The sequence below is a fragment of the Mustela lutreola genome, chromosome 1, assembly GCF_030435805.1.
Source record: "Mustela lutreola isolate mMusLut2 chromosome 1, mMusLut2.pri, whole genome shotgun sequence".
In the NCBI taxonomy this organism is placed as follows: Eukaryota; Metazoa; Chordata; class Mammalia; order Carnivora; family Mustelidae; genus Mustela; species Mustela lutreola.
In genome coordinates, this window is record NC_081290.1 from 11108246 (window position 1) to 11123494 (window position 15249).

The following is a 15249-nucleotide window of genomic DNA, read 5'->3' on the forward strand; positions in this document are numbered from 1 at the left end:
GACCAGACCTGTCAACTTCTTATTAGCTATAATGTTATTAGCTATATTTTATTACTGGCAAAACAGCATAGAACTTTCAGAAATAAACTCAACTGAGGGGGAAAAAAAACCCTTTTTCATCGTATCTTTAGCATTTGGGGAGATTGTTTGGCCTTTTTATTTCAGTCTTGCTGAGGGTGAGAATCTTGATAAAAGACATGTTTGCCTTTTAGGAATTACAAACTGTAAAATACCTCGAAGAGAAAAACTTAAAGATTCCGGGTGTGTTATATGGTTTTAATGTCCATCCTTAACTGGATCTTCTACCTTGTTTTTGCATGCAGAAAAATTTAAGTATGATTATAGCTCCTTCACGGAGATGTTTTGCAATGTTTCAGTAAAGAGTTTGACAAGAATATACACTTAACTCCATTGAAGGTAGGAGGAAAGAGCAGAGTCCTCACAAATCACAATCAGCCAAGGAAGTCATCGAGTTCAAGTACAAAACATGATCTAGTCTAAATCGCCAGCTTTGGGGTGCCTGGGTGGCTCAGTGGTTTAAGCCTCTGCCTGCGGCTCAGATCATGGTCTCGGGGTCCTGGGATGGAGCCCCACATTGGGCTCTCTGCTCAGCGGGGAGCCTGCTTCCCCCCCCCCTCTCTGCCTGCCTCTCTGCCTACTTGTGATCTCTCTCTATCAAATAAATAAATAAAAATCTTTAAAAAAAAATAAATTGCCAGCTTTCTCCTCTCTCGTTAGCCAAGATCCCTATAGGTATAAGAAACACTGACATGCTGTGGAATCTTGCAGTGCAATTGTTTTTTGTGCGTGCCTCTCTGCATTTAAAAGCAGTTCTATTTATGTTTTATGTCGTTAATTAAGTGGCCGTGTAATGAGTATAGAAAGCCAGCTGAAATATGAGTTCTTTAAAATTTATAGGTAAGGCTCTTTGTGAGCCTTTTCTTTAAAGGTGGATGGTACTCCAAGTTCCTAGTTGCTTATGCTTTTAGCTTTTGGATCAATAATATGATCACAGCTCTACATCAGCTTCAGTGCAGTAAGGGTTGATTCAGCTGCTGCACACATTTAAGGAAGCCAAGATTATAAAAACAAGCCTAAACATGTTGCTTCTTGAAAATTCACAGAACATCTTACTGTACTGTTTTAAAGGGACAAAATCCAAGCTACTGTAAGAATATTCATTTTCTTGTGAAATAAGCAAGAGAGGCTTTTCAACTACATTCATTTTGTTTTTATTTATCCTTTGGTTTTTTTGAAATCCTCTGGTGATCTTAAGGATGGACCCTTAGAACGTGTGACAACACTTTTTAGAAATCAATATCATGGATGTACTTTTAGCGTAAGCTTTTTAGAACTGTGGTGAGAGAAAAAAAATACTGCTTGGGAACAGATGGAACATTTTTGTTTTTGCTTTTTTTCTTTTTCAGTGTTGTGTATAGGCTTGTAATGATTCCAAGATAATGGTTTTCCATGCTCCTGGCTGGCTCAGGGGGAAGGGCTGGCAACTCAAGATCTCGGGGTCATGAGTTCAAGCCCCATGTGTAATGTAGAGATTATTTAAGTAATTAAAACTTAAAAAAATAAATAAGGGTGCCTGGGTGACTCAGTCAATTAGGTATTTCAGCTCAGTTCATGGGGCACCTGGGTCAGCTCAGGTCATGATCTCAGGGTCCTGGGATTAAGACCCACATCGGGCTCTGTGCTCAGCAGGGAGTCTGCTCTTTGCTTTCGCTCTCCTTCTGTGCTCTCTCTCTCAAATAAATATAATCTTAAATAAAATGAAATAAGGGCGCCTGGGTGGCTCAGTGGGTTAAAGCCTCTGCCTTCGGCTCAGGTCATGATCCCAGAGTCCTGGGATCAAGCCCCGCATTGGGCTCTCTGCTCTGCGGGGAGCCTGCTCTCTCCTCTCTCTCTGCCTGCCTCTCTGCCTACTTGTGATCTCTGTCAAATAAATAAATAAAATCTTGAGAAAAAAAAAAACAACTGGTTTTTTTTTGAGCAGTTTGTTTTTCATTGTGTGGTACTTGGGGAAAGACTTACTTGAAAACTATACACTCAACTTAAGATTTCATGTTTAACTTCTGATTTTAATCCAGAAATTTATTTACACCAATTAGTTAATATAAAGCCTCAGTGTGAAAGCTCTCTGGAGAGTCCAATGTTCTTTCCTTTTGATTCACAAGGTTTTGATGACCGTCACTGACTTATTTTTGCAAAAGATTAATTATAAAAATACTTAGTCAATATATATATGTCCTCTCCGTGTTTATCTGTTAAACTCTTAGAAATATAAGCACTGCTTTTTTTTTTTTTTTTTAGATTTATTTGTCCCAAAGAGAGGGAGAAAGAGAGAGCCCACAGCAGGCAGGGGCGAGGGAGAGGGAGATGATGAATCCTCAGGCAGACCCCCCACTGAGTGTAGAGCCCACCAGGGGTCTTGACCTGAACCATGACCTGAGCCAAAATCAAGAGCCCGGCACTTAACTGACTGGGCCACCTAGGTGCCCCTATAAGCACTACTCTTAATATAATATTCTTAATGAGATTACAATGCGCTCTTAAGATACATTTATCTTCAGCAATATACTTAACCCAGGTCAAGCGATGGCAGTTTTCTTTGGGTGAAAGAAATATGGATGCATTTTTCCATTTTTCCACTTTCCTGTATTGCAAATAGTCTATGATGAAGGCCTAGCCTTTATAATAGAAAATAAAACATGTTGAGGGATGATTTTGATTAAGAGTTTGGTAATTATATATATATATTTTATAAAGTTCTATTAATAGCAAAGAGCAAAGTGGTGTTCCTTGTGTTTACTGTGGAGAAGGGGCGTTCAAAGGCTTACGCTAGAGAAGCTTATAATGTTTTGTGTCAGCTTGGAATTTAATACCTCAGTAATGTCGAAACTATGTGGTTGTTCAGATTTCTGGCCTTGTATGACTTTATTCACTGTTTTCCCACTTCTCATGCCTTCATCAGATTCTCTTTTAAATTTCTGTCAAATCTGTTCCTTAATTTGTTTTCGCTGCTTTAATTGGAATCTTCTTTTTTGCCTGTATTATTGCAATCCTAGCTGGTTTTCCTGCCTCTATTTTTAATCTATTCCAATTCCATTGCTCTACAGCAGTTAGAATGAGTAATTAGCTTATCTGAAGGTTGATCTAATTATGTTGCATAGATTCTTCAAAAACCTTGCTTGTCTTCTTCGTATCTGGGATACAGTCTAGGGTCTGTCATGACCTAAGCCCTCCCTGCCTTTCCAATATTATCTTCCAAACTTGTTTCGCCCTTGTTGCCTTTGGATAGACTTTTTTTTTTTAAAAAGATTTATTTATTTGAGAGTGAGAGAGAGCACGAGCAGAGGGAAGGGCAGAAGCAGAGGGACAAGCAGATGCCCCACTGAGCAGGAAGCCTGACATGGGGCTTGATCCGAGGACCCTGGGATCATGACCTGAGCCAAAGGCAGACACTTAACCAGCTGAGCCACCCAGGCGCTCCGGGATAAACTTTAAAATGTTTGCATTCCCATATTGCCACACTCACTCTCCCTCCCAGATTCTACTCAAAAAGAACTCTCTGCCTTCCTTATGTAAGAGCTACATGCCTGTTTTGAGGTCCCACAGCATCCTAACTAAGCAGTTAATCAGTCCAACTTCAACATGTCTATCTCTTTCACCAATGAGTCTTCTCCCAAAGTTGACATCTTTGAGTTTCTCCTTTCTACAGTACACAACAGATTTACTCCTCTAGTAGTTCTCAGAAATACTTTTACTCTTCCTGAAATCTTATAAAACTCTGTGCCATTGGGACCCTGAACAGAAGTGATTGTGACAAGTTGGACTTAAGTTTAAGGAATAAACTTATTTGTTTGGCCTTAATTTCCCTTTATGTGTAGGTTTGAATATGATGTAATTAGAAACGTAAGTACAATTGCCCCTTGACGATATAGGTTTGAACTGTGCAGGGACTCTTCTATGTGCATTTTTCCAATAAGTAACAGTCCAGTTTGGTGAATGTATTTTATCTTCCATAGGATTTTCCTAATAACATTTTCTTTTCTCTAGCTTATTTTATTGTAAGAATACAGTATATAGGGATGTCTGGGTGGCTCAGTTGGTTAAGCCGCTGCCTTCGGCTCAGGTCATGATCCCAGGGTCCTGGGATCGAGTCCTGCATCGAGCTCCTTGCTTGGCAGGGAGCCTGCTTCTCTCGCTGCCTCTGCCTGCCATTCTGCCTGTGTGTGCTCTCTCTGACAAATAAATAAATAAAATCTTAAAAAAAAAAAAAAGAATACAGTATATAATGCACATACCATAAAAATGTGTTAATCTGCTATCTATACTATCAGTAGAGCTTCTGGTCAAGAGTAGGCTATTAAGTTTTGGGGGAGTCAAAAATGATATGGGATTTTCATCTGCATGGGGGTGTGGGTTTGCATTCTTAATCCTTATATTGTTCAAATGTCAACTGTATGTCTAAAAGAGCTCATGTAGGGGCACCTGGGTGGCTCAGTGGGCTAAAGCCTCTGTCTTCAGCTCAGGTCATGATCCCAGGGTCCTGGGATTGAGGCCTGCATCGGGCTCTCTGCTCAGCAGGGAGCCTGCTTCACCCCCCTACCCTCTCTGCCTGCCTTTCTGCCTACTCTGTGAAATAAATAAACAAAATCTTAAAAAAATATATATATATATATATATAAATTGCTCATGTAATAAGAATAAAAGAATTATGAGTGCTAATACAGTTGTTTGGTCATCTGCTTTTTTTTTTTTTTAAGATTTTATTTATTTGAGAAACAGACAGTGAGAGAGCATGAGTGAGGAGAAGGTCAGAAGGAGAAGCAGACTCCCTGTGGAGCTGGGAGCCCGATGTGGGACTCAATCTGGAACTCCGGGATCATGACCTGAGCCGAAGGTAGTTGTCCAACGAACTGAGACACCCAGGAGTCCCTCATCTGCTTATTTTGAATAATCCCCTCTCTCACTCATCATAATTTGGTCTCCTAGTGTATGTATTAGATAAAACAACGCTTAAGGGTAAATAAAAGGAACAGGTCAAGTGTAAGGTTTCCTGAGGTCCAAGGACTCCTGGCTTCAGAGTCCAGGAACCCACTCCTGGTATGTAAAATGTGGTGGAGCCTAGGTTATTGTTCTGCCTGGCGGTCCATTGCTTTCAACAGATTCTCATGGGACTAACAATTGAAGTTCTGTAGTCCTATGTTAATACCACCCACATTTCATTCCTGTAATTAATTTCATTCATGTCTCTGTTATTGGCTAAGAGAAACCTAAGACCAGTGTGCCCAGGGCAGTGTTTCCCAAAGTGTATTCTATAGGTTATCTGGATCAGCATCATTTGAGGTGCCCGACAAAAATACAGATCCCTGGATTAACACCAGGCCTGCTAAATCCGAGTCTGTGATGGTAGGGCACAGAAATCTGCTTCTTCAACTTACCGCCTCGTCCTTAGGTGCTCTGGTTTGTAAAGTACTGAGAGAACCAAGGAGAAAATTAACTCTTTCAAGTGGAGGGAGTGATTTTTTTAATGGATTAATAATAAAAAAAGTTAATATTAACTAATACTAAACACTTACCTGCTGGGTGCTGTTCTAAACGTATATTATATGGTTTAACCATTTAAATGGCTAGAACATCATACATTATTCAATGTGAGGAAATTGGGAAGAGATTAAGTAGATTAAAGACACATTATAAGTGGTGACTGGGATTTGAACTCAGTCTGGCTCTAGAGGTCACTTTTACTTGCTACCCCACATTGTTTTCCTTAAGGCAGACCATTTTGTTCATTTCCTCCAGGGTATTTTTTTTGGTTGTTGTTTTGTTTATACTTTTAAAAATGTGGATTCTTAATATTTACTCTCATTTAAAGCTTCGCTTTGAAGCAAATGTAAGGAAAAAAAATCATTTTTTCTTCCTCAAAAATGTATAGCTGAAGGAATCCAGAAAACCTCTGGAATGCATAGCTGAAGTAACTAAGTTAAAAACTTTGATATTAGGAAAATATACTTTAAGCAAAATTTAAAACTTACATATTTACACTTGTTGATTTGGGTGGTGGTAAATTTTTTAAAAATATTTATTTATTTAAGATTTTATTCATTTATTTGAAAGACAAAGATCACAAGTAGGCAGAGAGGCAGGCAGAGAGAGGAGGAAGCCAGCTCCCTGCAGAGCAGAGATCCAGATGTGGGGCTCCATCCCAGGACCCTGGGATCATGACCCTAGCCGAAGGCAGAGGTTTTAACCCACTGAGCCACCCAGGTGCCCCTCAGTGGTGGTAAATTTTTAATTTTGTTTCTGTGGTATAATGCAAATGTGTTAAAAAGAATCACTATCTAAAATAATTTTTAAACTCTGACTTACGGGGCGCCTGGGTGGCTCAGTGGGTTAAGGCCTCTGCCTTCAGCTCAGGTCAGGACCCCAGGGTCTTGGGATAGAGCCCCGCATCGGGCTCTCTGCTCAGCAGGGAGACTTCCTCCTCTCTCTCTGCCTGCTTTTCTGCCTACTTGTGATCTCTGTCAAATAAATAAATCAAATCTTTTAAAAAACAACAACTCTGACTTATTACCCAAAGTAATATTCAGTTTGAGTGATTTGGAACTCTAGGTGAATCCTACATGATCTTTTGGGTTCAGTTTCTATTCAGTCAGTGGTACTTGTTCCTCATTATGATCTGAGATGTAAATTACACTGACCTTCACTTTTCTTGAATTATTTTGATAATGTTATATTACTGTAACATATTAAAACTCTTTTACTTTAGACAATAGCAAGGAATAAGCAATTCCAGCCATTCTTCAGAGATGTTTTTTTGTGTCAGATATGTGAATATAACTATTCAAATTATAAGCTATTTTTATCTTTAAGACCACAAAAAGTAATTTCCCAGGGGCCAAAAGCGCTGACCATTAAGGTAGTTTTAGAAGTCTGATAAGCAGGGGCTCCTGGGTGGCTCAGTGGGTTAAGCCTCTGACGTCGGCTCAGGTCATCTCAGGGTCCTGGGCTCTCTGCTCAGCAGGGAGCCTGCTTCCCATTCTCTCTCGGCCTGCCTTTCTGCCTACTTGTGATCTCTGTCTGTCAAATTAAAAAAAAAAAAAAAAAAAAAAAGAAGCCTGAGAAGCAAATTTATTTCTACACAAAAACTAAAGGGATACATTTATTTTTATGTAATTCCTTCACAAGAATATAGGTAAGAAACTGTGGCTTAGAGAAATTGACTACTCAAAACTAGTCTGCTGGTTAGTGGTAGAGTAAATCACTGGATCACTAGTTTGGTATTTTCTTTACTTTTTAGTATTTTTAAGTTACCCACAGCTTAACATGCTGACATAAAACTAACAGTATGTTGCTTTATATTGATTGATGCCAGAAACCAGTCATTTATTTTATTGGAACTGTTACCCACGACACTCCTGAGTTCACTAAGTGAGTCACTATGGTAAGTGATCACACTGAGTAGTTAAGTTATTCCCATGTTAGAATGGTACCCCCCACATCTCAGTGCCCTTTAAATGTTTAAATATATACAAAATTTGGATGATGTAAATACTATATCCAGCAATTTGTTACTTCATTAACTATCAATTCACATTTTTTACGTCTGTAATTAGGATAGCACCACCTATATCTTAGCTATTCCAGAATGAATTAATGTTTACAATGTGTTGTGAGGTCTCTGAAGGAGTATTTGGTGGAATATTTAACAGGCATATTTTTTTTCCATATTCCTAAATGGAAAGCTTTTCTTCCTTTTAAAATATCTCCTCCTCATTTTATACATCTGGCAGAGATTTGACATAGAACATCAAATATTTTTAACCTCTAACTTCATTTCCTGTCTTGTGCTAGGTTTTCTGTATTCCTTAATGTGCTCACCCAATGCTCCCCTCTTCTTTCAAACTGAGGATATTAATTTCTCAATCGTTTTTACATACTATTCTTTATCCTGGTTCTGTTTTAGCTACAATTCGTTGGGCACCTATGTGCTGAGGTGTGTTGTCACAACCCTGTAGTTAAGAGCCAAAACTTACTAGGTGATTGCTGTGTAACAGGCATTGTTTTAAGTGCTTTAATTAAATATTAATTTTCACAAAAACTCTACGAAGCAGACACTGCTACTGATTCTCCCAGTTTAGATGAAAAAAAAAACTAAGGAACAGAGAGATGTACCCCAACTCATAGACTAAGTGATGGAAATGGGTTACAAACCCGGGGAGTCTAGTCTGCTCTCGAATTGGGAAAACTGTTTTACACCTCTTTCCTTTATACTACCACACTCACAATATTTCTTAACACCAGATGTGAGCCCCTTTCCTCCCCCTAGCAATTGTGACACTGGCTGGGTATTGTACAATTTAAATTCTGACATTCTCTATCTACCTGGATAGTTCAAGCTGTTACCTGTGCTTCTGTCCCATCAGCTGCAAATCTGAGGTTCTCACGACCCTCTCCCTGGGTCCAATTAATTTGCTGGAGTGGCTCATAGAACTCATGGCAACACTTACTTAACTTTTACCAGCCTGTTAAAGGATAGGCGTATACAGGTGAACAGTCAGACGAAGAGATTCATTTAGTGAAGTGTGAAAGGGTGCCAAGCACAGGAGACGCTGTCCCCATGGAGCTGGAGTGCATCACCCTGTCCGCGTGGACGCATTCACCAATCTGGAAGATCCCTGAACCTCACACTGTTGGGATTTTATGAAGGCTTTCTCACATATGCATCATAAATCACTAATTCCATTTCCAGCCTCTCCCCCCTCTCTGTTGAATGGGGGTAGGGCTGAAAATTCCAAGCTTTTAATTATGGCGTGAACTTTCTGGGCACTAGCCCCCATTCCAGTGCCAAGCAGGAGCCCACCCAGTCACCTCATTAGAACCAAAAAATGCTCTGAGTGCTCTTATCACTTAGGAATTAACAAGGGCTTAGGAGTTCTATGCCAGGATGGGGGGCAGAACCAAAACACATACTTTCTATTGCCTCAAAGCTCTTAACCATTGTTACATCACCTCTCCAAGGTAGGTATAGTTGTACCATAAAGAAAATGAGTTGGAAATCAAGTAATTAACTCAAAAGCACTGGAGTAAGTGAACTGCAAAATTTGTACTTTTCCTAATGTATCAGGAAAGGAAAGCCAGAAAGGCTGGACTGATGGTTTAGGTCCAAATCCCAAGTCTGCGTCCTTTATAAAGTTAACCTCCTGGATTTCAGCATCCTCCTAAGGGAAATCTATAAAACAGTACCACACCTCACAAAGTTACTATAAAGGTTAGATGAGGTGATGCACAACTGGTACATGGTGATTGTTTAATAAATATTAACCATTGATCATCTCTGTATCTCTAACGGCTAGGGATATTTAATTCACAATAGCTAATGAACGGTGACATAGTTACAACATCTTTTATGCTTTCCTTCACTAGGCTGGTCATTTTCTTCCCTGGCATCATCCCAAATATTTTCAAGTTCACCATCTCAGCATTTCCCTCCTACTTTAAAGACCAGAATAACTAAGGAAAGGTCTAACTTTTTTTCTCTTTTACCACTTGAACTTATCACTCACCTCACAGTAATCCTACCAAATTTTCCGCAAGTAGAGTGTACAAACGGCAACTGTTGGAAGTCCCCAGTACAGTACTGAAAATGAAATTTTTACCTTATTTATCACATTAAGGACTATCAAAAAAATGTTCACAATTAACATAATTGTCATGTCTTTTTCTACTTTTAACCAAAGTTCCTTTTCATTCCTAAGCTTTTACCACACAGAATGTACAAAATCCTTAAGCTGACATTAGACCTATGAGTTACAAGTATCCTGCTCAAGAATTACACTCAGGTAAATGAAATTAATATGTCAGAACTATTTTACAGGCCATCTTACAAATAAGATGATTCCAAAGGTGCATTCTCTTCACAAGAAAAATTATAAGTGTTCTAAGTTTGACAGTTGCTCCTTCACCACCCAGGAAACTTTCCTAGGCGACTACTTGACAGAATATCGGAGACCTCTAGTCCACACCACCTCTTTTACCAAACACTTCTGTACTGCTCCCCAAATTCCCAGTATGACTTCAATATAAATTAAAGAACAACAACAAAAAAATTGAGCAACAAACCAAATTTCCCTGTTGACAAGAATTTTTAAAATCTAAGGTTAGGTATTATGTATCAATCCAATCACTTCACCAGTTAAAGATAAAAATTTATTGATCTAAAATTATTGCCGAAAAACTTAAGCCAAGTGAAAACGTTATTTAAGCTTAATGCTCTTCTTAACTCCCGCGCGAATGCCAGAGAGTTCGCCAGTGTAACGCTGCTCCTCTCTCCGGACTTCTCGGACCTGCCCTCTCCTGCGGATTTTGGCTCTTCTGAACTTCTCTCGGTGTTTCACTCTGGGATTGCGATCGATCTTCTTTCTCCTGGGTGTAAGTCCTCGATTTTTAGCGATCTGATAGGTAATGGCTCTCTTCGCATTCTGATCTTCAAGAGCCTGTTCGTCAACACTCTTTTCTTCTTTCTTTCTCTTCAACTTCTGCTTGTCTTCTATTTCCTTATAGAATTTCAGCGCAGCTTCTTCATCAAGATCGGAATCATCAGACGAGGCTGCAACAGCAGAGGCAGCAGCAGTGGTCTCTGAAACAGATTTTGGCCTGGCCTTGGTGGATTTTGCTCTCGAATTCAGTCCTTTCTTCCCAGCATCCTCTTTAAATGTGAGCAGATGACGGATTTCAGAAGACAGCTTCTGATCTACGACTGACAGCTTGTTGATCAAATTGCGGTAGGTGACAAGCCTCTCTATGACGGGATGTCCATGCGCGGGGACTCTCCTGGCTTTCAGGATCAAATAGAAGCTGATGTTGGAGCAGTAGTTCAGATAGAGGTTGTACTTGGTCCTCAGGTACTGGCTCCCCTTTCCGGGGGGAATGACCCCTCGCTCCGCCAGCTGCAGCAGCGGCTCCAGCTCATCCTTCACTTCAGTCAGCTTCACCTTCAGGTCTTCTAGAAGCTCCAAGAGCTCTGGTGACTCCTTCCGCAGCATCTTCAGCTTCTCCTTCACTGAAACTTTCGCCAGATCCTTCACGACGCGGGTCTCCGCCTCATCGACCTGAGGTGCTGGTTTTGCAAAGGCCTCGACCCAGGTGACCCCAAAGTCGTCCTCCTCCAGGGCTTGCGCGAGGCGCCGCTGAATGAGCTGCGCTTCCTCTTCCTCCTCTCTTTCCTCTTCCTCCACTTCTTGTTGACTCTGTCGGCGTCGGGCCTTGGAACCGTAGTCCGTGTCATAGTAAAGTTTTTTCCTCTGACCCCACGACAAACTGGGATCCACGGACACCTCGGCCTCACTCTGCACGGAGCTCCCGCCATCGTCATCCGCGTCCTCCCCCGCGCTCTCTCCACCTTCGTCGTCCTCATCAGCAAGATCCAGGGGCAGAACCTCCTCCTCCTCATCACCGTCCTCCTCCTCCCCCTCGCTCTCCAGTTCGCCCCAGCCTTTAGCCAAGGCAGCCCGGGATCGGGCCTCATGGAAATCGTCTACCTTGTCTTGGTAGTAGCTGGAGTCCCCAGGCGAGGGGGGCAACTCTGAATCGTCTTCATTTTCGTCCTCTGGGCCGGGACCAGCCTGGGCTCGCACAGCTGCCCACTTGGCCGCGCCGCGCCGCCGGGATCTCCCCACCATCACTCACGGGCTCCAGTTCCACAGCGACGTCAGGCCTTCGGTCACCTCCGACCGCCGCCAACGGCCACGCGCTGCAGCCACACGCCTCTTTCCACAGCCACGCGCTCTCCTCCCCGGACAGGCCGCCCGCGAACTGCTCCGCGGCAGGAGTTTCCACCTCCTTCCGGCCCCCAGGATCCTCTCCGTGCGGCGTAGGAACAAGGACTTCCGCTCCGTCCGGTAGGCTTTGTCACCTTAAGAGCACCTCCCTCTTCGCTTTTGCCCTTGAACGCCGATCGATTCCGGTGAATTCAGATCCTTCCGTGTAGGAACACTAGACATAGGAAGTTCCGTTCCGTGGAGCCCTTTGAGACCGCCGTTCCTACTCTCGCGAGTCTGGGCGTGGCTGGGAGACGGGATCTTGCGGGAATCTCGCGGCGCGGCCTCCGGGGCCGCTAGGGGGGGCTCTGCCTCCACGCCTCGGAGCGGCCCGGGGGTGTCGGGTGAGCCGTCGCGTGATCGTACCGGGCGCTTCCGGCCGGCAGCGAGGGTAGACGTGTCGGAACTCCCCAGTGACTGCCGTTGTGACACACCCCTCCGCCCGTCTGTCCGGAAGCTAAGCAGGTTTTCTGTCCGCGACGTCCAGATGCTGCCTTTCTGGCCCGGCAACCGCGGGCCCGGACGGCACCGCGGGCCTCGAGAACCCTGGCCGGGCCTCGGGGAGGCTGTTAACCCACCTCCAGCGCGCAGGGCGCGGTGACGGCGGTGGTTTGTGACCCCGAGGCGGCCCCCGGGGGGTCGGTGCGCGGGCGGAGCTGACTCTGCGGGCGCTCGAGTGGGCTGCACAGGGCGCCCGCCTCAGCGGACCGGCCACTCTGGAAGATGTTTGGACGCGACACGCTCGCGGGGGCCTTTTTTTTTTTTTTTTTTAAATCCATTCTTCAGCAGTTACTAAGCGTGACACGGTGTGTGAGCCTCTGGGGGAAACGGTGGACACGCGCACACGCTGTCCCGCAGCTCAGGAACTTGAGGTCTAGCAGGGACACGCGTTAATCAAATCGCACGAAGTGCGTCAGATTGAATCGGGGCAAGTGCCGCGAGCACGTGACCCGGAGCCCGTCCCCCCCCCCCCCCCCCCCCCCCGCCTCCCGCGGCCGAGACCTCGACCTGCCTCAGGACCCAGCTCCCCGCGCTGAGGACGGGTTGAGTCTCCCGCCCGACTCGGGGACGCGCTGGCGGTGTCGCACGAGCTTGGGCGTTGCTTCCATCTGGTTACTTGCTTCGTTGTCTTTCCTCCTCCTCCGTCACCTCGTAGATCTCTGCAAACACGGCTGTCGCCAGGCACAGAACACGTGTTCGACCAGCGCTGGTTCAGTGACTGAGTCCTGGAAGGACTATACCTGGTTACCGGTCGCAGGTGCTGCGAGAAACCGAATGCCTGATGCAGAAGGCTGCAGACGTCCCTTAAAGGCGGTGACTGGGCAGGGACGAATCTTAGGAATCATTAATTCTAACTACTTCCGTCTTATACCTGTGGAAGCAGACACTTGGGGAGGTTACCCTGGCACAGCTGGCACAGAAGCCTGGGACAGGGCTCCCCGACCAGCTCACACTGAGCTGTTACCAGTAAATTAGTTTCAGACTTTTTCCTGAGGGTAGGTTTTGCTGGGTGGATGACAGAGAAATTAAGAGCATAAATTAAAATATTTGAGGGGGGCACCTGGTGTCTCAGTGGGTTAAGCCTCTGCTTCTTTGGCTCAGGTCATGATCTCAGGGTCCTGGGATCGAGCCCCTGCGTTGGGCTCTCTGCTCAGCGGGGAGCCTGCTTCCTCCTCTCTCTCTCTGCCTACTTGTGATCTCTGTCTGTGAAATAAATAAATAAAAATCTTAAAAAAAAATTTGAGGAAGAGGGTGGAAATAGGGAAGAATTAATCAAACTTGTCTTTAGAAGTATTATTAGGGCTAGAAAGATGAAAGGACTGCCCTATAATCTTAGACTAGTTAAAGGTTATTGTTTTCAGATATTACATATGATAGATTCAGAGTATTAATGAAACCTTCAAATGTAGGGGCCTAGAATCTGAACTTTCAATATGATGCAAAATTAAAGGTGACATAAAATTTCTTAGCAGAACAAATAGTGTCATTTGGAAAAATCATACAAATTTTTAGAAAGATAATATTTTGAACTAAATATTTTTAAAATGCCGAAAGGTATCTTAAGCATTTTAAAGCCTTTTAAATATAATACAATTTAATGAATTAAAAAATGTGGGTAAAAGTCCTATGTCCTGATGGTAAGCACAGAATTCATTTTTGAATGTAAGTTTTAATAGGTTTTATTATTTAAAAATATTAACTACTTACTCACTGTAGCAGCATACTACATGCTGTAGTAGATCCAAAGGTGAATTAGTCAGAGTCTCTTCCCTTAAAGAATTTATAATCAGATATGAAAGAACACATGCACACAGATTATTAAAATACAAAGCAGTGTGTGATATAAGCCCCATGCTGTGAGAGATCAGAGGGGTGAGAGACTGCCTCTAGACTGTTATTCTGAAATACTGCTTCAAGAATGTTGCATCAAAGTGGGACTGTAATTATAACCTTGCTTTAAATGTATTAAATTTTCATTATATATAAAAATTAAGTTTTATTTATACCCACAAATCCCAATTTTTCTGCTTAATTTTATTGTGAATTACTGGAGAATTTATGGCCATACTTTAGGGCCAGAATGTGTGTATTTTTTTTTAATTTATTTTTTATTTATTTTCAGCATAACAGTATTCATTATTTCTTCACCACACCCAGTGCTCCATGCAATCCGTGCCCTCTATAATACCCACCACCTGGTACCCCAACCTCCCACCCCCCTGCCCCTTCAAAACCCTCAGATTGTTTTTCAGAGTCCATAGTCTCTCATGGTTCACCTCCCCTTCCAATTTCCCCCAACTCCCTTCTCCTCTCTAACTCCCCATGTCCTCCATGCTATTTGTTATACTCCACAAATAAGTGAAAGCATATGATAATTGACTCTCTCTGCTTGACTTATTTCACTCAGCATCATCTCTTCCAGTCCCGTCCATGTTGCTACAAAAGTTGGGTATTCATCCTTTCTGATGGGGGCATAATACTCCATAGTGCATATGGACCACATCTTCCTTATCCATTCGTCTGTTGAAGAGCATCTTGGTTCTTTCCACAGTTTGGCGACCGTGGCTATTGCGGCCATAAACATTGTGGTACAGATGGCCCTTCTTTTCACTACATCTGTATCTTTGGACCCTGCAATTGCAGAATGTGTGTATTTTTATAGAGAACTTAGAAAAATATTTTTGATATTTTTTAATGGGAATGATCACATTGCTCTAATATTATTTATACTAAAGATTACATTGGCTAAGTATTTAGAAAAGAGTTACTGTATCCTGTGTGTGTTGAGAGAGTGCTGTAGTCCAACCTGCTCAGATCTTTTTGATAAAGAACCATTCAGAAGCCAGTTTTTCAATTCCAGAAGTTCCCATAGTCGGATCATCCATGGCTTAATCTTAGACTTATTTACCATTTAGGT

At 42.9% G+C, this 15249-nt stretch overlaps 1 protein-coding gene across 1 annotated transcript; it reads right to left on the minus strand.

The window, feature by feature from the left end:
* Positions 1–10207: 10207 nt before the first annotated feature.
* UTP3 (UTP3 small subunit processome component) lies at positions 10208–13257 on the minus strand. Its single transcript, XM_059159776.1, has one exon. The coding sequence runs from the start codon at positions 11691–11693 to the stop codon at positions 10269–10271; it is 1425 nt and encodes a 474-aa protein (XP_059015759.1). The 5' UTR covers positions 11694–13257; the 3' UTR covers positions 10208–10268.
* Positions 13258–15249: the final 1992 nt, after the last annotated feature.